Genomic DNA, 27,221 nt, shown 5'->3' with positions numbered 1-27,221 from the left:
CTTTTTAAATTCTTTGCGGCAATTTGTGACATTGTGATTGGGCCAGCGTCGCATCACAAAGTAAACGTACATCACTCTTATGCAATGTTTTATCGCTCGTTTATCTTGAGTTTATTCATGACATCGACAAAGTATATCAAAAACCAGAAGTATTATCCACAAATTATACATTATCTTTCGATTCACCTATTTTTTTCCCGACTTTTTTACCGTTTTTTACACGTCGTGTGCTACACATAACCTTCAAGATCTTCAAGTGACATTTAAGACATATATTTTCAAACATAACCTATACCATATTAAAGTCAAACAAAAACCCACACAAGATTGGAAAGCTGCATGTAAAAATTTACATAGGAAATGACATTGATCTTTGGAATTTACTTTGGTGTGCTCACCTTACGACTGGGAGGGGGATGAGTGAAATGTGGTAAAACGAATCTAATCGGTGAAAACTAGAAAGTGTTTGGAAGCAAAGATGTCAGTAAGAATGGAGTTTCACGATTTACTGGCCGAGAGGCGACAGGATTGTGATATTTTATGGGTTTCGCGAGCCACGAATCCATTACCACCTCATAAATTACCACCAGAGTTGAAGTACTCCAGGAGTCAGGCTATTCGAGCCACCCTCGCTAATCCGCGAGTCATCATGGTCATCGAGAGCTTGGCTGCTGCTCGCCAGGTCGACAAGTCTGTTATTGTTGCCGAAGCTCGAGCCATGCTCGAGGAAATGGCCAGCAAAGCTCATCTTCCGACAGTTCGTTGGCTAGGTATATGAAATTCTTATTTCCTTTTGCCCAGGCCTCGGACTCCCCACACTATTGACACTATTTCAAACTTTTTAAAAGCGATTACACTATTTTTCTCCTATTTCGAAAAAAAATGATACTAAAGACACTATTTTCAAATTAAAAAAATGAATTTTCAACCAAGAAAAGTTTTTCAGGTTGTAACAAAAAGTTTATCAACAATTTGGAATTTTCAATCCAAAAACATAAGTTTGAAACAAAGCAGTTGAATCTTCAACAAAGTAGTTAGATTCTTAACTCAAAAAGATGAATTTTCTACCAGAATAAAAATGCTTAAATCAGCTAATTAGTTGGATTTTCAATGGGAAGTTTAATTTTCTCCCAAAAAAGATGAATCTTCAATAAATCGCAGCAATTTTCTACTAAATATTTTGAACAATGGATGTGATGTTAGCCTAAATTTTATTTGATTATTTTATAGCTATTTGTTTCGTTTCTAAATTATTCAAACTAAATAGTTAAATTTTTAAACCGCGAATAATACAAAAATTAACTTTTAAGAAATAGTTGACGCTTTAACAGAAAAAAATGACTTTAAATAAAAATAAAAAAACAGTTGAATTTAGCCAACAAAGACGACTTTTCGACAAAATACTTACAATTTTAACGAAATGCATACATTTTTAAGCAAATATGTAGTTGAATTTTCAACCAAAAAAATTAATTTGCAAACAAAAAATTCAAATTTGAACAAATTAGACAAATTTTCAACTAAATAGCTTAAACAATGCATGTGATGTTAATTTTCATTTTATTTCCTTAATTTTTAGTTTATATATTTTTAGTTTGTAGAATTTTTTAACTTAATAGTCGAATTTTAAAATTAAAAAATTTCAATTTTCTTATAAAAAGAGAGGAGTTTAACTTTCATTTATCAGAATTATTTTTTAATTAAAAAACCAATTATCTACGAAAACAGTTTAATTTTGCACCAAATCTTTGAATTGTATACCAAATTGTTGAATTTTTAACCCAAAGATATGAGTTTTCAACAAAAAATTTAATGTACAGCCAATCGGTTGAATTTTCCACAAAGTAGTTAAATTTTCAATTAAAAAAGATTACTTTTTAGCAAAAAAAAAAAAAAAAAAGAAAAAAGAAACAAGTTTTCAACTAAAATTATCAGCTGCCAACCCAAAAAAAAAGAACTTTTAAGAAAGTTATTCAATCTTCAAACGAGGAATCTAATTTTCAACCTAAAAATTAAAACTTTCAAATAGCAATGTAATAATTGATATTTAAAAAAAATAGATTGAAATACATTTAAAAAAAAACAATAGAGTTTAACAAAAAAAAAGAGGAATTTTCAACAAAATTTTTCAATTTTTAAAGCAGAAGTGATAAATATTGAACCAAAAATGAAGGAGTTAAATGTTCGTTGAAAACAATTATTTTTCAATCAAAAAAGGAATTTTCCACAAAATTGTTAAATTTGTTATCACATAATTGAATTTTCAACAACATTGTTAAATTTTCAATTAACAAAAAATACTTTTTAGATGAAAATACTACGAATTTTGAACAAAAATTATAAACCTCCAACAGAAAAAAATGAACTTTTAAGTAAAGTGTTCAACTTTCAACTAAGGAGTTGAATTTTAAATCTAAGGAAATACATTTTCAAACAAAAATAGATTTTATCAAAAAAGATGGATTTTCAACAAAATACATACATTTTTAACCGAATGCATCCAATTCCAAGCAAATAATTGAATTTTCAAACAAGTAGATTAATTTACTAACAAAAAAGGCGAATTTTGATAGAAATACAACAATTTTCAGCTGAATAATTTAAACAATGTATGTGATATTAGTTTACATTTTATGTTAATATTTTATAGTTTATATTTTATTCTTTTTCACCTTTTTTCAATTAATAGTCGAATATTTAAATTGAAAAAGATCAATTTTGATCTAATAATAGAGGATTTAAACATTCATCTGTGAGAATTTGCAATAAAATAGACAAAATAATTTTGTACACAACAATTTAATTTTATAAGAAAAAGTTCAATTTTAAACCAAATTTTTTAAATTTCATTCCAAAAATATCAATTTTGAACAAAAGGGTAATTTACAACCAGTCAGTTGATTTTTCAACAAAACAGTTAAATTTTTAATTTAAAAAATTACTTTTAAACCAAAAAAAAAAACCTAAAAGACATATTTTCAACCAAAAATATAATAGTGCATATTTCAGCAAAAAATAGTTGAATTAAAAATAAAAAGCAGTTGAATTTAACCAACAATGATGAATTTTCAACAAATACTTGATTTTTAACCAAAAAATTGATTTTCTTATAACAAATTTTAAACAATACATACATTTTGAACCTAATAAATGAATTTCCAACCAAGAAGAGTCCTTTTCTAGTCAAAAAGACAAATTGTGAACCAATTACATATATTTTCAACTAAATAGTTTAAACAATGTATGTGATGTTAGTCTACATTTTATTTGATTAATATTTAGTTTATATCCTTCTCGTTTCTAACAAACTAAATAGATGAATTTTTAATAAAAAATGGATAAAACAAAAAGACGAATTTTCTATAAAACAGTTTATTTTATACCAAATAGTATTTAAATTTTATACCAAATTGTCAAATTTTCTGTAAAACAACTGAATATGAATTAACATAAAAAAGGTAATTTAAAACCAGTCAATTGAATTCTTCAATAAAATAGTTTTTTGCAGTTCAAAAACTACTTAAAAAAAAAAATAATTTTCATCTAAAATTATGTATCTTCATCTAAAATATGAACGTTTAGGAAATTCCACCAACTTTTAAACAAGGAATTGAATTTTCAACGAAAAATTTAATAGTTTATATTTAAAAAGAACATATTTTAATTTAAAAAACAGTTATATTTAACCAGCATAGACGAATTTTCAACAAAATACATACATTTTTAAGCAAATAGTTAAATTTTCTACTAAATTTTATTTATTTTGTGCCGAAGCTATACATTTTTTACGGAGCAGTTATATTTTCAACAAAAACTTTAATTTGGAACCGTAAACGACTAATTTTTAACCAGACAGTTGAAGTTGAACCAAGAAAAGGTGAAATTTCTACAGAAAGAGATCAGTTGAATAATTCTGTTGGAATTTAAATGGAAAAATGAGAAGAGGGGAAAAAAGTGTGATGCCTGCGATAAATAAATAGGAATTTTTATCATTTACAGACTGAAGAATAAAATTTTAAATAATCATAGCAATTATTTTTTAATATTTGAAAAAAGTATGAACACTATCTCGGCACTATTTTTTAAATGTTGTGACATTTATTACACAATTTTTGATCTCGAAAATCATTCCAAAGCCTGTTTTTGTCGCTTTTATTTATTTACAAGTGCAGATATCTTGTGACCTCTCTTGTTGTTCGAGATACCTTATCTTACCCTATATTCCAAGAGCCAATAACACTTATGTATGCACTGATAGTGATAAATATAATATAATTATATATAATATAATTATTTTGATAATTGTCTCACATCAGTTTTCTTGAAATTCCAGGTTTCTGGTGCATTTTATGAAAAAGTTCTAAAATGCAAAAAAAAATCGTAAATTTCCGAAAAAATATGAAGAAAAAAGAATGTTCTGACGTAAATATTTTTTGCAAAATTTCTTGTCCTCATAATATCCTAAATAAGAGTTGTACGGATATTCTTTTAGAAGGATTCTTTAGTAGAATTCTTTTTACAAATTGAATAATCGAATAATTTCAATTTTTCCTTCAAATGTTATAAGTAGGTCATATTGTAAAATTATGCTTTATCTTCCTGTCCATGTCAGTATTATTGCATTAGAAATATATAAAAGTAACAATAAATAGTTTTTAAATTTTCTCTAAATGATGGTTTAAAACGTACACCTTCGACTATTTACTTTACACAGCAAAACAGATGTCTTTCACAAATGTTTCAAAATCTGAAACGGAGTGAAAAGTCAATCAATATTAATCTCGTAGAAACTTTTTTTGGACGCAAAATGAAAGGTTTTTAGCAAAGAAAACTTAACTTATTATTTGTTCCTTTCGAAAAAATCATAAAAATGGGTTAAAAGCAAAAAATATCGAGTTATTTAAAAAGGGGATCCAACGATTTTTTTTCATATTCGGTAAAAAATGCTCAAGAAACATCCCCAAAACACAATTTATCGGGTAAAAACTTCAGCCTGCTCTTTTAAACCTAGTCAGTTTTTGTATAAACCATTTTTTTAAACAATTTCATTATTTATTAACAAAAAGTTTTTATAAAATTATATTTGGAAAGCTCATGGAAAAAAATTTGTATTTATTTTCAAATTATTTGTACAATATACTTGTAGGCAATTATCGCAGGACCTATCAAACCCAAAAATATAGAAAAGTTATTAAAAAATTTCATTTTTCAAATTTATGTTTGAACAAAGTTTTATTTCGATCAAAAAATTTTTTTCCTGTGGAGTAAGCGCCTGGAAAAGCCATTTATTGTTTTTTGAAAATTTTCAGTTTGGTTTGTTTTACCATGTGCTATCCAAATATAATTTTCTCAATATTTTGTTAATAAATAATTAAACCGTGAAAAAAGTTGTTTAACCCTTACGAGCACGTTAGTAAATAAACTTAACACCTTAGTTTTTGCAGTTTTCCCAATATAACTAAGTTCTTTTTGGCACTATAAGATTACACAAATATTTTTTTACTTTCTCAGTAAATTTGTTTCATGCTTAAGAAAAATGTATGCTTGATAGGGAAAAACTAACTCCATTAGGACCCGTGGTTGAAATAGTTGATTTTGGAACAAAAATTTCATTTTCAACTAAATAGATGAATTTTTAACTACAAACAATCCATTTTCAACTAATAATGGAATTATTAAATTTCCAGTTCAAACAATTTCTTTTCAACAAAAAAACGAATTTTCTGTCAAAAATAGATCTGAAGCTAATAAAATTAATTTTTCAGAAAATAGTTCAACTTTGAACCAATTATGTACTTGAATTTTTTATCAGGAATTTGTATTTTGCACCAAAAAAGACGAATTCTCAACGAAACACAAAAAATTTTAACCAAATAGTTTAAATTTCAAAGAAGAAAACTAATTTTCTACCAAAGAAGATGAATTCTTGACAAATTAAATTTGTAACTGAATAGTTTTAAGTGAGCAGTCCTTTTTAATTTTTTCTGAGTTGGGAGAGGTCCTTTTTTATTTTTATAATTTTTATTTATTTGAAAGAGATGAAATGTTGGTTATTCATTTTTCTTCTGAATTGGAAGAGGCTATTTTTTGTTGTTCACATTTTAATTTAGTCCAAAGGAAGAATTTTATTGTGGTAGTTTTATTGGGTCGGAAGAGGGGAAATTTTGATTTTTTTTTAATTCTAAGAGGAATATTTTGTTATTTTTAAGATGTTTAATAAGTTGGAAGCTGCAAAGTTTAAGTTATTTTTTCTCTGAATGTTAAGAGGCCATTTTTCTTTTCAGAATTTTTATCAAGCTGAATGTGAGAGCTTTTTATTTTCAGTATCTTTTCTTAATTTAGAAGAGGGCAATTTTTTATTTTTAACATTTTAATTTAGTTGGTAGGGATAAAATATCGATTTTCAAATTTTTCTGAATTAAAGGAGGTACTTCTTTTCTTTTTAAGATTTTTAGCGATTTGGAAGGGAGGCCATTATGTTATGATTTTTTTCTGATTTGGAAGCGGGACATTAAAAACAAGAAGATTTTTGTCTAGTTGAAAGGGAGGACATTTTTTTAAATAGCAAGTGGCATATATTTTATTTTGAACATGTTTATTGACTTAGAAGGAAGGCAGTTTGGGTTATTGTTTTCCTGGTTTAGAGAAGGCCAATTTTGTCTTTTTAACATTTTCATGAAATATTCATTTATATGAAATTTGTGAACTTTTAATTTTTAATATTGTATTGAATTGGAAGAGTGACCATTTTTATTTTAAACATTTTGAATAATGTGAATTATGTTACAGCATTGAAAATGATAACGTGGATTTATATTTTTGAACCAAAAATCTTTGAATTGACCAATTTATAAAAGTGAAGAAAAAATTTTATTTTGCAGTTTAATGGCATTTAATTTAAAATAGTTAATTTTGAAAGTTTTAAAAGTTTCCATTTTATACGTGTAAATTATTGAGCGTTTTAATTAAACAATTGTTAAGCTTCAATTTTAAAAGTTTAAAATAAAAAATAATTCCATGTTTAAAGTTTTAATTTTCATTTTATTTTTTATTACTTCAAATGAAAACGTTTTTAGTTCAATGAGTTCGAATTTTTGAATTTCAATGAGTGAAAAATGTTTTTAAACTTGTAAAAAACCGGGTAATTTTTTCCCAATTAAAACGGCTACGCTGAAAGTCCTCTTTAATATACTGTCAAACAATTTAATTGAATTAATATAAGAGTCCTTATTATAAGATTCTATATAATGATTATTCATTTCAGGATTGTTAATTACCAAATTTATGAAAAGAATCTTGATAAGTGTTCGCCTGAACAAGCAATTTTTACTGACTATAAGAAATCAGATGAGCACTGCTCAAGTTCAATATGTTTACGCTCCATCGCACAGAAGTTACCTTGATTTTGTGCTACTGTCATACATACTTTTCTCTTATGACATGGCTCTGCCAAATATTGCGAGTGGAATGGATTTTTACCGGATGCAAGTTGTCGGAGAGCTTTTGCGAAAAACCGGAGCATTTTATATGAGACGCAGTTTTTCTACTGATAAACTTTATAAAGAAATATTTCGAGCCTATGTCGCTTCGATTGTGGCTCATAGCGATCGGGCAATCGAATTTTTTATCGAAGGGACCCGGAGCAGAAGTCAGAAAAGTCTTGCTCCTAAATATGGTAATCTATATTATATTCTCTAGGTTAAATACGATTCGAGGGATTGAAATTCGACTTAAGTGTACACCAGATTTAAGAGATTTCAAAAATTTCATAAACATTCAAAAGATTTTAAAAATATTTTCAAGATTTCAATGAATTTAAAAAAATAAAGACTTAACAAATATTTGACAAAGATTTTAGAAAAGTTTCAGAGATCTCTGAAAGATTTTAGAGGTTTCGCAATGGTTTAAAGCAGATTTAAAATGATTTAAAGATATTTCATAAGACTTTCAAAGGTCTACAAAAGAGTTTTAAAAATTCTACAAAGATTTCAAAGATTACAAAAAGTTCCATAAATATTCACAATTATTAAAAAGATATGACAAAAAATTCACACAGATTCCAAAGACATCTAATGATTATAAAAGATTTCACAATGATTTTAAACGATTTTGAAAGATTGCACAAGGATTTCAAAGGAATTCAAACTATTTTACGAGGATTTATAAGATTTAAATTATTTCAAATCATTTTAAAGATTCTATAAAGCTTTCAAGGTTTTAAAAAGATGTAAAATATTCACAAAGATTTGAAAATAGATTGAAAAAGATTTCAAAGCTCTACAAAAAATTTCAAAGATTTAAGAAGATTTTAAAGATTTTTAACAGAATTCAACCAATTTGGCAAATATTTCAGAATTTTTAAAAAGGTTTCACAACGATTTCACACAGATTCCAAAAATATCAAATTATTTCACAAGGATTTCGAACATGTCAAAAGATTCGAAAGATTTACAAATGATTGCAAAATATTTTACGAAGATTTAAATGATTTAAAAACAATAAAAAAGATTTCACAAAGATTTCAGATTCCAAAAGATTTTACAAAGATTAAGATAATTTCGCAAAGTTTTCCACAAAGATTTTAAAGATTTTATAAAGATTTCACAAAAATGTAAAGATTAGAAAAAATTTTTAAATATTTTAATTATTTGACGAAGATTTCACATATTTCAAAAGATTTTACAAATTTTACGAATATTTTAAAGATTTCAAAAGATAGCAAAAATTCTACAAAGCTTTCAAGGCTTCAAAAATATTTTTAAAAATACAATAAATATTTTTAAATATGTTTAAAAAAATTTGAAAGACTTAAGAAGATTCCAAAGATCTGCAACAGATTAAAAAAAGTTTTTCAAAAGATTTCAAAGATTTCCAAAATATTTTAAAATAATTGACAAAGATTTTAAAAAATTCACAAAGATTAAAACGTTTTCTCTAAGACTTCAAAGATTTTAAAAAAATTGCAAAGATCTAAAACGATTTGAAAGATGTCACAAAGCTATAAAATATTTACAAAAGATAAATTTCAAGATGATTTCAAAAATGTTTCAAGATTTGACAAAAAATTTAAAATATGTTAAAAGATTTTAAAGATCTACAAAAGATTCCATAAGATTTCAAAAAGATTTCAAAAAGATTTCAAAAGATATATAAATGATTTCAAAATATTTTACGAAGATTTAAATGATTTGAAAATAATAAAAAAGACTTCAGATTCCAAAACATTTTACAAAGATTAAGAGGATTTCGCAAAGTTTGCACAAAGATTTAAAAGACTTTATAAAGTTTTCAGAAAAATTTCAAAGACTAGTAAAGTTCAAAATATTTCAATTATTTCACAAAGATTTCAAAAGATTAAAAAATTTTACAAATATTTTAAAGATTTCAAAAGATAGCAAAGATTCTACAAAGCTTTAAAGGCTTTAAAAAGATTTTTAAAAATATCAACTATTTCAAAAAGTTTGGCAAATATTTCAAAGATTTCTCTATTATTAAAAGATTTTACAAATATTTCACACAGATTCCAAATATTTTAGAAGAATTTCACCAGAATCTCGAAGGTTTCAAAATATTTCAAAGATTTACAAAGGATTTTAAAATACTTTATGAAGATTTAAAAAAATTCACAAAGATTAAAACGTTTTCTCTAAGACTTCAAAGATTTCAAAAAAATTGCAAAGATCTAAAACGATTTGAAAGATTTCACAAAGCTATAAAATATGTACAAAAGATAAAAAAATTACAAGATGATTGCAAAGATTTCTCAAGATTTATCAAAAAGCTTAAAATATGTTAAAAGATTTCAAAGATCTACAAAAGATTCCATAAAATACGACAAAGATTTACAAATGATTTTAAAATATTTTACGAAGATTTAAAAAAATTTCAAAACAACAAAAAATATTTCACAAAGATTTTATATGCCAAAAGATTTGTCCAAGATTTAAAAGATTTTATAAAGATTTCACAAAACTTCCAAAGATTTAATAAAAATTTGAAAACATTTCAATTTTTTTACGAAGATATAAAACATTTCAAAAGATTTGCAAAGTTTTACAAAGGCTTTTAAAAGATTTCACAAATTTCACGAAGATTTCAAAGATTTACAAAGAATTTAAAAATATTTTATGAAAATTTAAATAATTTCACAAAAACATCAGATTTCAAAGATTAAACAAAAATAAAAATAATTTCGCAAAGGTTTCGTAAATTTCCAAAAGATTTTTAAAAAGTTCCAAAGGTTTCAATCGATTGCACAAAGCTGCCAACGTTTTAATAAGATTTTCAAAAGACTTCCTATATTTCACGAAAGTTTCAAGGAATTCTAAAGATTGTAAAGATCTGCAAAACATTTCAAAAGGCTTTAAATGAATTCAAAAGATTTCAGGAAGATTGTAAAGGTTTTAAAAGCTTGAATAAAGTGTTTAAAAGATTTTCAAATTATTTCAAAATATTTTATAACAATTGCAAAGATTTCAAACGATTGCAAAGATTTCAGAAAACTTTCAAAGCTTTAAAAAAATTTATAACAAATTCACAAAGATTTCTCAACATTTAACAAAAATTTCAAAACATCAAAGATCTTCAAAAGAATAAAAAAGATTGGACGAAGATTTCAAAAATCTTTAAAATGTTTATGAAGGATTCTAAAATATTTGACCAATATTTAAAGGATTTTACAATAGTTGCAAATATTTCATAAAGATTTCTGATTTCAAAAGATTTTACAAAGATTAACAAGATTTCAAACAGATTTCTAAAGATTTTGTTTTAACAAAGATGTCAAAGATCTTACGCAGACTTAAATAATTTCACAAAGAATTGAAATATTTCACAGAGATTTCAGATTTCACAAAGATTAACAAGATTTCGCAAAGAGTAAAATAATTTCACATAAATTTTGTTGATTTTTAAACGATTTTTAATAAAGGATTTCTCTAGATTTAACAAAAATTTCAAAAATCTACAAAAGATTTCAAAATATTTCGTATGATTTCACAAAGATTTTAAAGTTCTACAGAAGAATTTAAAAGATTGTACAAAGATTGCAGAAGTTACAAAAGAGTTTAAAAGATTTACAAATTATTTCAGAATATTTGACCAAAATCTCAAATATTTCACAGAGGCTTGTACACTAAACTTCAAGAGTGATCAACCCCTCGATTAGATAAAAAAAATAATAATAACTTGAATTATATATCCATTAAATGATATATATTTTTCAGGCTTGTTGTCAATGATAGTGGAAGTTCTATTTCGAAGTGACGTGCCTGATATTCAATTTATACCAATCAGTATCAGTTACGACAGGCCCCTCGAAGAAACTTTATTCGCTTACGAATTGCTGGGGGTGCCTAAACCAGCTGAAAGTACCACGAAACTTTTAAAGTCACTTTCCATTCTTCGAGAACCTCACGCCCATGGGCATGTTTACTTTAATTTCGCCGAGCCTATTTCGGCGAGAGAGTACTTAGACATGCATGTTCGTAAATCCAGTGCCTTATCACCGAATGCAAAGCTACCCACCGACAAAGTCAAACAATTAGCATATTCTATTATAGAAAGTCACAAGAAAAACGCAGTACTGATGCCATTTAATATCGTCGCTCTTTTGTACAATGAAAGGATTCATTCGCATCCTGGAGAAACATACAGTTTTGACAATTTACTCGAAGATTACGCCTGGATGAAAAGTATTCTAGTCAAATCAGTTGGAGCCTTAGTATTCCCGAAAGATGTGGAGTAAGTATTTGCTTCCGAATTTTTTTTGGTAATTGTGTAGCTTTTTGAATGAAAGACTTGAAAAGTATTTGGCAAGTTACTTTTTTTTTAATACCTAGTTACAGTTGCTAGATAAATTAAATTTAAATTACCCAAACCGTTACTTTTTCACTTCCTTAATTTTATCTTGGAAAAATCAAAATAACTAAAATGGTAATACATAGAAACTTAATTAAAAAGGAAATAGACATTAGTTAAAATAAATAAGAAGTACACAATGTATGCGGTAAGTGAACAACAATATATATTGAGAACAGGGGGGTCCTTCCACTGTATTGCCCTATGCAAAAAATATGTCACGAGAGTTGAAAACGGCCGTGCGGCGGCGCTAGTAGTAACTTTGTTCTACGAAATCATGCAGTACCATAGGAAAAATGCATAAAAATTACGAAATAAATATGAAAAACCCTTTAAAATCATTTTTTATTCATAGTGTAGAGTCCGGTAGTAAATGAGACTTTTGCACTTACGTATTATTTTGTTTAATATAGGAAAAAGTGGCATAATTGACATAATTCAAACAAACACAAAAATTTCATGGATATTCAGAACTTATAAAAATGAATTAAAAAGTAAATAACGAATACACAAATTAATGAAAAAATGCCTGAAATATATATTATTATCAAATTATAAAATTTTCGATATGTATAACCAGATTTTTAATTGACAAAAAATAAAATCGCGAATTTAAAAATATCCGAAACTAAAATTTACCGACTTCAAGACCGACTTGTAAAATAAACGAATTATTAAATTCCCACAAATATTTCAATTATCAAAATTTATAACTGCTGAACATAGTTAATCAATTATTAATTTATGAGCTATTGATAGAATTCTAAATAAGACAAACAATTTAGTTAATCATTAATTTATAATTTATTAATTATTTTCGGCAATTAGTCCCGGATATGGAAACACTTTTCTATATGGTCATGAAGAACTAATTTTGGTTTAAATTGCCGTTTTCGAATATAATGCTTTAATAATAATTTAATAATTGTAAAAGTTAATAAAAAGAGATATTTCGGGTTCCAAAAATATTTCGAAAAATATTTTTCGAAGTGCTATAATAAAACTATGTTAAAATTAAATTCTGAGAAATGAGAATAAGGAAATAAGTATTACCACCTTGTTTTTAAATTTATGTAAATATAATTTTCATGAAATTCTTAAGAAAATTAAAAAGATTTTTCAATATTTCAGACATGTCAGAAAAGATTCTAGAAGATTTTAAATAAATTTTTTATTGTATAGGATTTTACAAAATATTATGAAAAATTCGAGTCTTTTTAAAAAATGTTTAGAACTTTTAGAAGTTGGGACGAAATCAAAAAATATTTGATGAATTTTCGAAAATATTTCCGAGTTTTCAAATATTCGTATCATTCCAAATTAAAAAAAATTTGTTTATTCTTTTGAGAACTTCCGAAATTATTTTCAATTCTACTAAATATTTCGTAAATATAAGGAAACCCCTTTTTTTAATCTTATCAGACCTTCTAATTTAAAAAAATTATTCAAATATTTTCTGCATTTTTTGTTTATTCTGTAAAATTTCAAAAATTGCCCTAAAATCTTTCAGATTCTTCTTTGACTATTTTTGAAATCTTCTAAAATCTTTTTAAATAATCTCTTCAAATTAATTTTTCAAAACAAAAAATTATTTGAATTTTTCCTAGGAACCTGAAAAAATCTCTTTCATTTTCGTGAAGCTTTGCACAATTTAGAAAAAAACTTTACAAGTTTTAATTATTTTTGAATCGTTTCAAATTTTTTGAATATCTCTTAAACTTACTCAAATTTTTTTATAAAATTATGTGATATGGCAAAATTCCAAAATTTTTCTTTAAACTATTTCACACTATTTAAACATTTTAGGAAATAATTCAAAATGTTTTGTGATCTTTTTGTCGATTTTCTCATGAAATTCCTTAAGAAATAATAATTTTAAAATTTATCATGAATTTTTAAACTTTCTTCATATCCTGACAAAATTCGGTTTACCTAAAAAATTGGTAAATATTGAGACATTTTTAAAAAATCGTCTCAAAGTCTTTCATATTCTTTTAACCCACATTTTCAAATCTTTAAAACTTTACATTATTATTTTAAAAGAAAACCTTAACCATTTCTCCTCAGATCTTTTATAATTATTAAAAATCTTCTAACTCCTTTATTCGGGATCTTCGGTTGTTCTCTGAGTTCACTTTTATAGCCTAATTTTCATATCGGAGCAATAATTAATGGAAATGATTCGATAAAAAAAAAAAAACAAAACAAAACAGAAAAACACTATTAGAAAAATCCACTGTGTCATTTTCACAATAATTATATAAATAAACCGTTTTCTTGATCTTTTTTAAGAGTTTGTAACGGCTCTATATGACCAAGGACATGTAACAGTAGAAACAACTAAAATAGAGTTACTACTAGCGCTGCCGCATGGCCGTTTTCAACACATGGGCCATTTTCAAGTCTCGGTGACAGGAGGTTGATTTAGAATAGAATTCAAATTGAGTAATAGATATGTCACTTTTTTTCTATCAGCCATTAAAAATAATTTTTCATATTGAAGATCAAGTTAAAATCATTTGAAACGCCTTAAGTTCCTAATATTTCAAGAAAAATATTGCATTTTCAACAAAATAGATAATTTTTTAATAAATTAGTTTAATTTTCAACGAAAAAGATGAATTTTCAAAAGAAGAGTTGAATTTCTGACCAAGAAAGATTATTCAGTCACTTTTTGCAACAAAGCAGTTGTATTTTATGCCAAAAAATATGAATTTTTTACCAGAAGCAGTGACTTTTCAAACCAAAAAGAATACTTTTGAACAAAAGAGGTGAATGTTAAAGCCAAAAGGATGCATTTTCAACAAAAAATTTACTTTTTAACCAAGTAGTGGGTTTTTCTGCCAAAACAGTTGAATTGTTAACAAAATACATACATTTTCAACAGAGAAGTTAATTTTCAACAAAGTATTCGAATTTTCAGCCATTTTCGAAGCAAAAGGACGAAATTTCAGTAGAAGAGTTCTACTAAAATATTTCAATTTTCTACACACACACACAAAAATAATTTGAAACGAAATGGTTAAATTTTCAACAAACGAAATGAAATTTCAACTAAAATTATGAATCTTTACTTGAAAAACTGATTTTTTAACAAAGTAGTTCAACTTTTAACCGAACGGTTAAAATTTCAGCTTGAAAAGACAAATTTGAATTAAACAGCTAAACCCTCTAAGGAATTTTTCTTACCAAAAAGATGAATTTTCAAATAAAAAATAAAATAAAAACTTTTAAACAAAAGAGTTGAATTAATAAAAAAATTCGTTATTTCTCAACGAGCTAGTTAACTTTCTACCATAATAGTTTAATTTTTAACAAAATACATGAATTTTCAACAACAAAAATTTTTATTTTTATTCAAACACAGAGGAATTCCACCAAAAAATACTCAACCATATCAGATTAATTTTCTATCAAAACAGCTGAATATCCAGAGAAAGAAATGAGATTGAAAATATGAATTCTCAACAAAAAAAAGTCACTTTTCAATCAAATAGTTCAACTTTAAACAAAATACATGAAATTTCAACCAAAATAGATAATTTTACAACGAAAAATATAACTGTTGATATTGTTTCAACCATAGAATATTCTAATTTGAAATCGAACTCTAATCGGATTTATTTTCTACCAAATTAGTGGAATTTTTAACATAGAGAAAGCCGAATTTTTAACGAAAAAAGAAAACAAATCCGTTAAAGTAGTGAATTATGAAACCAAAATGACGAATTTACTATAAAATACATCTATTTTCGAACTGAAAGTATGAATTTTCAACAAAAAAGTTACTTTTCAACCAAATAGTTTAACTTTCTAAAAAAATAGTTTAATTTTTAACAAAACACATCAATTTTCGAACCAAATGATTTAATTTTCATGTCGAAAATAATCATTTTAAACAACAAAGTTAATTTTTGACCAAATAGTTGAATTTTCCATCCTTTTCAGAGCAAGAAGACGAACTTCTAACAAAAGAGCTAAATTTCCATAAAAAAGTGAATACTACAACTTTCAACTTTTTTGAAACGGAAAAGATAAATTTTTAACAAAATAGCTGAACTTTATACAGAATTTTTATTATCATAAAAGATGTTTTTCAAATAAAAAAACAATAGTTTTCAACAAGAGAGTTGAATTTTCAACAAAAATTGTTGTTAATTTTCAACTTAAATTCAACCGAAATAGTTGAATTTTTAACAAGAAATGAATCAGATTTTTTTTTTGCCAACATTTCATCAATTTTGAAAAGAAAAAGCCGAATTTTAAACAAAGAAAGAAAAAAAATTCACTGATTTTTTACATTTTTTAACCAAAAAGACGAATTTTCTACAAAACAGTTTTATTTTCAAACCGAAAATATTAATTTTCAACGAAAAAGTTATTTTTCAACCAAATGGTTGAACTTTCTACTAAAGTAGTTATATTTTTACCAAAATAGGTGAATTCTCAACAAAAAATTTAATAGTTGATATTTCAAGAAACAAAGGCTTTAATTAAAAATATAAAAAAACACTAGGATTTAACAAAAAAAAAGTTTCTCCTAAAAAAGGCAAATTTTCAAGAAAGTACATAAATTTTCGACCTAAAAAGATGAATTTTCACCGACAAATGTAATAGTTAATATTTCAACAAAAAAATACTCAATAAAAATAAAGAAACATTTGGATTACCAAAAAAATACGAATTTTTACAAAACTAGCTGAATGCTCAAACAATAGAGATTATTTTTCTTCTCATAATTGATGCATAAACCACTTTTGTATGAGTTATACAAAAAAAGCAACTAAAATTAAAACTCGAATCTACTGCATAAATAGTAACTAAGTTGCGTTACAAGTTCATTTTTAAAATATTAATGAAGTTACACTGAAATTTACAAATAACACAACTTTTTAGTAACTTAATTACTCGCAACAAGTTACTAGCCTACTCTGGATTGAAATAATCACCTTCATTTTTTCTAGAAGCCCCGCGAGAACAGAAAGGGAAGAAATTTTCGAATCACTCCACGTGCATAAAGATCTGCTCGAGATTGATTCGTCGAGTAATTTACGATTGAAAGAGAGACACAGGATTATAAAGACAGACAAAATAGTGAACGTGAAAGGACACGTTTTGAATGACGAGACAATACGGATGTCGGTACCAGCCATAAGCATTGCCATTTATATGAACCCGACTTTGGCATTTTTAGCGAAACCTGCCATTTTAGCAGTATGTGTCAAACCAAACGGAAATGGTGCAATACCCAAAGGTACAATTGAGATTTCACATTTACGAATTCATTATTTTGTGCACCACATCCTCTCCCTAAAAAAAGCAAATAGCGCCGAAGGCAAATATTCAAAAAAAAATTAAAATGGCAGGCCTTGGACTCGATTTCTCGTAATTTCGGTAGACAATAGATTGCAAGATTACATGGGATTGCAAAATACTTCATGGATTATAGAAAATTTATTATAGAAAATTACTGTATGGAAAACAATGGTATAAGAAATAATCAGCGTTGGAACTACACAAAAAAAGCGAGTCCGCAAAAATACACTTTACACAGCCATAATCTGTGAATTCCATTTATATCTTTAAAATCTCTTAAAATTTAATTGAAATCCATATGAAAAGTCTTTGAAATCTGTTAAAATCTTTTGTAATCCGTTAAAAGTGTTCAAATCCCCCAAAATCTTAAAAGTACTTACAGGTCCTATAAATTTTAATCTTCTCTCCTTAAATTGTAGAAATCCTTAAAAATCCTTTGAAATAAAATATAAATTATTCCGTAAAGTATAAATAATTTGTAATCCCATGAATATAAATCGAATTAAACATGTTCATTTAAGTTCTCCAGAAAAAACATTAAGATCCCTAAAAATCTTTTATATTTCTTCAAATTCTTGGAGATTTCACAAAATCCTTTAAATCTGGTAAAATTCCTTGAATAAACTTAAAGTCCGTTAAAATCTTTGGAATTGCTAGAAATTTAATTTAATTTATTTTTCATAGTTTACTAGAAATCCGTTTACATATATAAAAATCCTAATACTCTTAAAATCCTTCGAAATCTCTTAAAATACCTTGAAATCTTTGGAGATCGTAAAAATCTATTTTAAAAAGTATAAATCATTTGAAACTCCTCAATATAATTAAATTTAAACTTATTTATTAGAGTGCTCTTGAGTAAAAACCATTTACAGGGTGTCTAATGACCTTGAAACCCTTGAAAACTTGGAAGTCTCCTTGAATTTTTTTTAAACCTTGAAAACCTGGAAATCTTCTTGGTTTTTTCAGGAAAACCTTCAATTTTAATTATTCTTTTTTTTTCTTTTAAAACAGTTATTTTATCGAAATGCGAAGAATAATTTAAATCTCTTGGCCTATTCTGAAAGAAACATCTCGTTTAGAAAAAATCTTGCTGCTGAAAATTTTGTAATTCGTCAAGATATAATTTATCTTTTGTTTATTACAGAATAATTAAAGATATTTCAAGGCACTTTTTGTTGAGGTGTTCAACTTAAAAATTATAAAAATTATTAGTTTAATATGTCGATGTTAATTCAGTTTCAGAATTAGAATAAGCCATGGCCATACAAATAGATTTTTCGAGAGGTTCGTCACTCGGTTTTTGAGTGTGCAACAGATTTCAAAAGGTTACAAAATATTTCTAAAGATTTCAAAATATTTTAAATATCTTTAACATTTCATAAAGATTTCACTGATGTTAACGATTTAAAAAAGGCCGCACGCCAGATGTCAAAAAGATTTCACAGCAATTCCACAAATATTTTAAAACTTTAAAGATTTAAAGGATTTCAAAGATTTGAAAAAGGGTAAAATACACCAGATTTGAAAGATTTGAAAAATTTGAAACGATTTCAAGAGGTTTTAAAACATTTTAGAAGATTTCAAAATATTTCAAATAATTCAATGACTTCCACGAATACAAAAGATTTTTCAAACAAAGATTCAAGAAAGATTTTATAAACATTTCAAAATATTTCACAAAGATTTCAAGGATTTGAAACATTCAAAAAGGCGTGTTCACTAGATTAAAAAGTATTCATAAAAATTATCCAAAGATTTGGAACATTTCATAAAGATCTAGAACATTTCACAAAGATTTTACAACATACAAAAGAATTTAAAGATTTTAAAGAGGGTATATTGACCACATTTCTAAGATTTCAAACCATTTCAAAGATTTCAACGATTTAAAAATGATCGACAAGATTTCAAACGATTACAAAAGATTGCCGAAAGATCTCTCAAATATTTTTAAGAATTCTTAAGGATTTTAAAACATTTCAAGAATTTCAAACATTATGATTTCAAAAGGTTTCAACAAATTTGAGAAGATTTGGAAAGATTTTAATAATTTCAAACGAACAGAAAAGATTTCACGAATAAAGATTGAAGAAAAATTTCATAAATATTTCAAAGATTTTATAAAGATTAAAAAAAATTTCACAAAGTTTTCGTAGATTTCAAAGCTTTCAAGGACTTAAAAGAATTCAACAAGGGGTTATATAGTACAACAGATTTCAAAGAGTTAAAAACATTTTAAATATTTTAAACAATATCAGAATTTTTTGTAAGATTTCAAAAGATTTAACAAAGATTTCAAATATTCCAGTGATTTCAAACGTATACAAAAGACTTAGAGAAGATTTCACAACTTCTTTAAAGAATTTATAAGGATTTCAAAAGATTTCAAGAATTTCAAAACAATTCAAAGATTTTAAGCGATTTCAAAAGGCTTCAACACATTTAAGAAGGTTTCAAAAGACTTTAATGATTTTAAACAAACACAAAAGATTTCGCAAATAAAGATTTCACTAAGGTTTGTAATAGTTCACACAGATTTCAAAAGATTGACAAAGATTTCAATTATTTCAAAGACAGTGCTAAGGTTTAAAAATATTCCTAAACATTTCACATAGACGACTCATGTTCGCAAAAAATTAAGAATTTGTTTATTTACGATTCGGCTTTCTTTAGTAATTTTTGGCCAATAAAAATGAAACGGCTCATTTTTTTACAAGTATGACAAACGTTTATTTAATTATTTTATGTAAAAAGGGAGATTTGGAAAATTCTGATTTCTTGACCTGGAAAACCTGGCAAAGACGTTGAATTTTGTTCCTAAGAATCGCTAGACACCCTGGTTTAAGTCTCTAGAATAGTTTGAAATCCTCAAAGATTTAATAAAACCCTGAAATCTTACCAAAGACCATGAGATACTCTAAAATCCTTTAAAATCTTTGGCATCGCTAGAAATTCCTTGGAATTTCATTAATTTTAATTTATTTTCCAAAGTTCACTACAAATCTCTTGCATCATTTGGAAATATTACAAAATTCTTTAAAATATTTTGATATTTTGTATATCTTTTAAAATCCTTCGAAATCTCTTACAATCCTTTGAAATCTTTGGAGATCGTAAAAATCCATTTAAAAAAGTATAAATCATTTGAAAACCCTGAAATATAATTTGAATTAAATTTATTGATTAGAGTGCGCTTTAAAAAACACCGTTTAAATCTATAGAATGCTTTGAAATAAATTCCATGAATTTCTTTGAAATCTTTGTAATCGCTAGGAACCCCTTAAAATTTAATTAAATTAATTTTTATCTTTCAATAGAAGTATCTTGAAATCTTTGAAAATCCTATAAAATTCTTTTTAATCCCTTGAAATCTCTTGAAATCCTTTGGAATTTCTTAAAGTTCCCGGAAATGTTTGGAAATCCGTGGAAATATTTTTAAATAACTTAAAAACTGATAGAATATTTTGTAATTAATTAAAAAATTGGGAAATCCCTTAAAATCCTTCTAAAACCCTTAAAATCAGTGAAAGTCCCTCGAAGTGGATTGAAATCCTTTGGAATTCCTTAAAACCTGATATATTTGTAAATATTCCAAAGGTTTGAATCAACTCTTTCAATATTTTTACATTCTTAATTTATATACTATAATCTCATGAAATTCTTTCAAATCTTTTAAAATATGCCCTAAAAGATATCCCTTAAATCCCGTTAAAATCCCTTGAAATATTAGAATTTCTTTTGAAATCTGTTAGAATCTCTTTAATCCGATCAAATCTCTGAAATCCGTAGAAGTAACTACATTTCATTTATTCCCTAAAATTCTCTATAAATCTGTTGGAATCCTTTGAAATCCTGCGAAATTCTTTGAAAAACATTACATATTTTTTAATCGCTAAAGTCCTTGAAATCAGGCATTATTGCCTGATTTAAAAAACAGTAAATGAATATTAAAAAATGAAACATTTTTTAAATTATTAATAATACAAGTAAAATTCCATAGATAATCTTGAAATCTATATGTAATCTTTCATAATTTTTGAACGAAGAACAAAGAAATTTCAAATTTTAACTTTCTATTTCAAATAATTAAATTTCAAATTATTTAGTTTTAAACATTTATTTATGATTGCTCATTTTAAAGAATAAGTCAAATGTTGCAACATAGGAAAAATTTTGCCTTTTTTCTAATTAAGAAATTTCAAATTCAAGGAATTAAACAGATTTTAGATTGAAACAATATTTGAAATAAAATAAATTCATTTAGTTTTGACTGTTCATTTCAAGTTACAATCTGATATATACGCTTGTTTAACTACTAAGTTGTTTAGTTTTGAACAGTCTCAGAATCATCTTCTAAAATGAACTATTGTCCAATTTTTGCAGCTCGAGATTCCATTAAACTCTAAAAATCATTTAATAATTTATATTTACAGTTGATCAACTTCAAACGTTTCTTTATAAAAATTTCAATTTTCAAACGTTTAAAAATTTTAATTATTTATGTCTTCACAACTGCATTTTCCAATTATATAAATTGAAAATGAAGACCCAGAGTGAATTTGTAATATAAAATATTTTAGAATTTTACTTTGGAAACTGAATTATTTAATAATTGTAAAAGTTAATAAAAAGAGATATTTCGGGTTCCAATCGTGTACAAAAACAACGAATTTTGCATACGATTGGAACCCAAAATATCTCTTATTATCAAAATGAATCACCGTGAAAGCATCAAGTCTATTATTAATTGAAAAAGTTAACCATTAAACTTATGACTGCGAAGAGGTTAAAATCGAACTTATTTTAAATTCCATTATATAATTTGATATAAAATTTGTGCTATTTAAAGTGATTGGATAGATAAAAATAGTAAAAATACTAAAAATAAAATAAAATACTAAGATAACAAAAAAAAATAAATAGTAAATAAATACTAAGATAAATACTAAGATACTAAAAATTTGCCAAAATTCCCGATAAAAAAAATTGACTGTCATTTTCTGGTCCAGCAAACATCTTGATAAGCCTGCAAAATTCTTTGAAATCTCGTATGGTTCCTCTGTATTTTTTAAAATACACTATATTGCTCAAAATCCTTTAAAAATGTTAAAATCCTGTAAATCTTGTAAAATTTCGTACCACATCTTGAAATTTTGAATAACTTTTGAAATTTATTTTAAAATGTTAACAGTTTCTATAAAATTGCAAATCTCTTTAAATACTTTGAAATTCCACGAATAATCTTGAAATCTGTAAATATCTCTTAAGATTTTTCTTAACTTGAAAATTTTGAAATTTATTTAATTTTTAAAATTGTGAAAACGTTTGAAATTTCGATTTTTGAGATGGCGGATATGTATTTTAACCAATCAGTGAATAAGTTTGATATTTGTCGAATAGTAGTAAAATATTTGCATCGTTGAAAAAAATTTTTAAAAGTGTCAATATTGTCGTGGGTCCGAGGCTGGCAATGATAATATACTTATATGAATTTCAAAGTTTCTACCTTTCTCTAGGTAATTTATTTGGCCCTGCTTCCATGATTTAATCATTTGTATTTATTTTCAGAAAAAGTATTAGAGCACTATCGACTGCTGCGAAAAGTCTTGAGCACAGAATTAGCAATTCAGGCAGAAATCAGTGAATCGTCTTTGCAATCGGAATGGGAAGAAGCGCTTTCCTTTATGCTGAAGGAAAATTGCATTCGGGATTTTGGAGATTCACTTGTGATAGCTTCTAACACCAGACTGCATTCCCTCTTGTGTAATCTTATTTTACCTTATTTAGCGGCTGTATACGTAACATGCAGTATTCTGTTAAAGGTAATTAAAAAAATTAATACAAGAAACAAAATTCAAATTAAAAGAATGAATACTGATTCTGGCGCGGACTGACGTGATACTCAATCGTTGTAATCACGGTAAAAAAATTAAAAACCTTTGTATCTGGAAACCATTAAATCATATGAAATTCCTTGATACCTCTTTGGATATTATGAAATCGGTTCATATCATTGAAATCTTTGGAAATCTAATCAAGTCGGTTAGACTCTCTTGGATTTTCTTTAAATATTCTAAAACCCTACAAGTCCCATAAAATCTTTTCGAAATACTAGAAAATTCTTTAAAACCGCATACGATTTGTTTAATTTCTTGAAATCTATTGTAAAGTTCCTTCGAATCTTTGAAAATGTATTAAAATATTTAAAATTTTTTAAAATGTTTAGAAATACCTCAAAGTATTTAAAAATATTTACAATGATTTGAAATCCGTCAATTCATTTAATTAAATTTTTGAAATACATTAAAACATAAAATCACGCGAAATTACGTGAAATATGATAATATTCCTTGAAATCCGTTGAAATATTTGATGTCCTGTAAAATCTCCGGAAATCTGACATAATCTCTCCGAATCCAATGAAATTATTTTTAATCTTTTGAAATATTTGGAAAATCTCTAAAAGCCCTTGAAATCTTTTAAAATATCCTAAAAGCTTATCATAAAATCTTTACAAATCTTCAGAAATTATAAGAAATTATTTAAAACCTTTAGTCATCTAATCTTTAAAATCCTTGCATACTTCTTAAAATTTACTTATTTTCTTGGTAATTCCTTTGAGTCTTAAAAAAATCCTAAAATGTTATCCTAAAATCTTTTCAAATATTTCGAAATTCTAGGAAATTATTTAAAACCACATGCTTTTTTTATCCGTTACAATAATTAAAACCCTTGTTAAGATCTTGAAATTTATTTATTTTGTTGAAGATTCCTTGGAGTATTTTAAAATATCCTAAAACATGATTGTAATATCCTTCAAAATCTTCCGAAAATCTATGAAATTATTTAGCACTTCATGAATTTTGTTTGTATCCCTTACAATAATTACATTTCTTGCAAACTCCTTAAAACGTGTTTAATCTCTTGGAGACTACTTTGAATTTTTTTAAATATCCTAAAACATTACCGTAAATTCCGTCCAAATCTTCCCAAATTTAATAGAATTATTTTAAAATTAATGCATTTTGTTGTTATCCTTTACAATCATTAAATTCCTTGGAAACTCCTTCAAATTTGGTAATTTCTTGAAGATTCCTTGGAATCTTTTAAAATTATCTTAAACTATTTTAAATCCTTTGAAGTATCCTAAAATCTTTAAAATCCTTGGAAATATATATTGAAAATTCTTTAAAATTTCTAGAAATACTTTGAAATATTTTTAAATCTTTTCAAATATTTGCAACCTCGCAATCCTTCGAAATAAATGCTTTGAAAACCGTTAGAATGTTATAAAATCCCTTGAAATCCCGTAAAATTACATGAAATCTGATTATATTAGGGTGTCTAGTGATCTTGAAAACCTTGAAAACCTGGAAATCTCCTTGATTTTTTCACGAAAACGTTGAATTTAAATTATTCTCTTTTCTTTTCTTTTAAAACAGTAATTTTATCGAAATGCGAAGAGTAATTTAAATCTCATGGCCTATTCTGAAAGAAACATCTCGTTTAGAAAAAATCTTGCTGCTGAAAATTTTTTTATTCGTCAAGATATAATTTATCTTTTGTTTATTATAGAATAAATAAAGATATTTCAAGGCATCTTTTGTTGAGGTGTTTAACTTATAAATTATAAAAATTATTAGTTCAAAATTTCGATATAATTCAGTTTCAGAATTAGAATAATCCATGGTCATACAACGGATTTTTCAAGGGGTTGACCACTCGGTTTTTGAGTGTACAACAGATTTCAAATAAAGATTTCACAGCAATTTCACAAACATTTTAAAACTTTAAAGATTTAAAGGGTTTAAAAGATTTGAAACGATTTCAAGAGGTTTTAAAATATTTTAGAACATTTCAAAATATTTCAAATAATTCAACGATTTCAAAGGATGCAAAAGGTTTTCCAAACAAAGATTCAAGAAAGATTTTATGAACATTTCAAAATATTTCACAAAGATTTCAAGGATTTCAAACATTCAAAAAAGGCGTGTACACTAGATTAAAAAGTTTTCACAAAAATGCCCCTAAGATTTCGAACATTTCATAAAGATTTGGAACATTTCACAAAGATTTCGCACATTTCATAAAGATTTTAAAACTTACAAAAGAGTTTAAATATTTTAAAAAGGTTATATTAAAACACATTTCTAAGATTTCAAAATATTTCAAAGATCTTAAACAATTTCAAAATTTTTTAGAAGATATCAAAAGATTTCACTAAGATTTGTAATAATTTAAATAATTCCAACTCCAACGAATTCACAAAGATTTCGAATATTTCGCTAAGATTTCGAACATTGCACAACGATTTTAAATAACTTCAAAATTTTTTAGGAGATGTCAAAAGATTTCACAAAAGTTTCAAAGATTTCTTAAAACATTCATAAAGATTTCAAAACAATACGAATTTCAAAGATTCCAACAAGGGAATCTGGTACACCAGATTTCAAAGATTTCAAAACATTTAAAAGATTTTTAATGATTTCAAAAGGTTTCAACAAATTTGAGAAGATTTCAAAAGACTTCAATGATTTTAAAAAAACACAAAAGATATCGCAAATAAAGATTAAAGAAAGAGGTCAAAAAGATTTCAAGAATTTTAAAAATTTTACAAAAGCTTTGAAAAATGCCAAAAGATTTCTCAAAGATTTGACCAAAAGATTTCATAAGATTTCACAAAGACATTACAAAGATTTAAAAATATTCCTAAAGATTTTACGAAGACGACTCATGTTCGCCAAAAATTAAGAATTTGTTTACTTGCGATTCGGCCTTTTTTAGACATTTTTTGCCAATAAAAAATGAAATGGTTCATTTTTTACATGTATGAAAAACGTTTATTTCATTATTTGATGTAAAAAAGGAGATCTGACAAATTTGGATTTCTTGACCTGGAAAATCTAGAAAAGACCTTGAATTTTGTTTGAAAATAGCTTTAAAGTATCCGAAAATAGCTGATATTTTATCAAATCAGTTAAAATTTCTAGAAAATTCTTTCAAATATTTGGAACTCTTGGAAACCCTTTAAAATTACTTGGAATCATTTAAAATATCCTAAAATCTTATAAATCCGATGTGTCCTGAATTTTATGCATCCAGCAAAATCCTTCCAAATCTTCTAAAATTTGAGGAAATTCATTAAAACCTCATGGAGTTCTTGAAATATATGAAAATCCGTGCAATCATTGAAAGCCTACGAAATATAAAATTCTTTGAACTTATAAAAATATTAATAAATGTTAAAAAAATTGATATCTATTGAAACTTTTTAAAGATACACTTGAAATTCTCTTTTAAAAATCTTTAATATTCTCTGAAGTCCCTTGGAACCTTTGAAATTCTATTAAATCCTTCATTATTAAATTCCTTAAAATCCGTTAAAATCTTTGAAATATTATCATATCCCGTAATTAATTCGGGTCAATTTCACTTAACTGCCTTAAAATCTTTTCAATCATTTAAAATTTCTTAAAGCGTTCATGAGCTTAAAATCTGTCAAATCTTTTGAAATCTATAATGTTTTCAAATAAATTGCGTTGAATCGCATTTAAAGCCAATCTACAATACTTCTGTTCTGATTAATCTTTTTAAAAATTATAAGTTGGTCTTAATTATGAAAATATTTTGTTTTAGTGGGACGAGTCTGTGTTGGGCGAATGTACTGACAAAAATATTATAAAAGAATCCCAAAAAGTGACTGAGGAAATACTCTACAAAGCAGATACATTTTTTAAACATCCATATTCCCTGTCAATTGATCTTTACACATCAACGCTCTCCAGTTTATTGGAAATCGGCGATTTAAACCGACCAGAAAAAACGCCGGTCTATCAAGCTGATAAAGTTCGATTATCTACCTATGTTTCTATTTTAGATGGTATGTTGCAACAGGAAGATGCGAGATCGTATTTTGATATCGCACCGACTTTATTATCATCTACTCAAAATGATATTCAAGCCAAATTATAATCATACCGGTGTTCAACACGTCTATATGTTAGATATGTATTTAATAAATGATATTAATATAATTAACAAAA

General features: G+C 25.8%; 1 protein-coding gene across 1 annotated transcript; it reads left to right on the top strand.

Moving 5' to 3' along the window:
- The first annotated feature begins 65 nt into the window (after positions 1 to 65).
- On the top strand, positions 66 to 27,221 carry LOC117180061 (dihydroxyacetone phosphate acyltransferase). The gene is made up of 6 exons (XM_033372374.1): positions 66 to 770; positions 7,265 to 7,675; positions 11,226 to 11,742; positions 16,824 to 17,113; positions 22,747 to 23,000; positions 26,815 to 27,221. The coding sequence occupies exons 1-6, from the start codon at positions 479 to 481 to the stop codon at positions 27,148 to 27,150; spliced, it is 2,100 nt and encodes a 699-aa protein (XP_033228265.1). The 5' UTR covers positions 66 to 478; the 3' UTR covers positions 27,151 to 27,221.

The sequence above is a fragment of the Belonocnema kinseyi genome, chromosome 9 (genome assembly GCF_010883055.1).
Source record: "Belonocnema kinseyi isolate 2016_QV_RU_SX_M_011 chromosome 9, B_treatae_v1, whole genome shotgun sequence".
In the NCBI taxonomy this organism is placed as follows: Eukaryota; Metazoa; Arthropoda; class Insecta; order Hymenoptera; family Cynipidae; genus Belonocnema; species Belonocnema kinseyi.
This window is presented reverse-complemented; position numbering and strand designations above follow the sequence as displayed.

Excerpts from the sequence above, each read along its gene's own strand:
- LOC117180061 (XM_033372374.1), top strand. The coding sequence starts at position 479 with ATGTCAGTAAGAATGGAGTTTCACGATTTACTGGCCGAGAGGCGACAG. Across the intron at positions 771-7,264 it reads TCCGACAGTTCGTTGGCTAG|GATTGTTAATTACCAAATTT; the intron begins GTATATGAAATT and ends TATTCATTTCAG. Across the intron at positions 7,676-11,225 it reads AAGTCTTGCTCCTAAATATG|GCTTGTTGTCAATGATAGTG; the intron begins GTAATCTATATT and ends TATATTTTTCAG.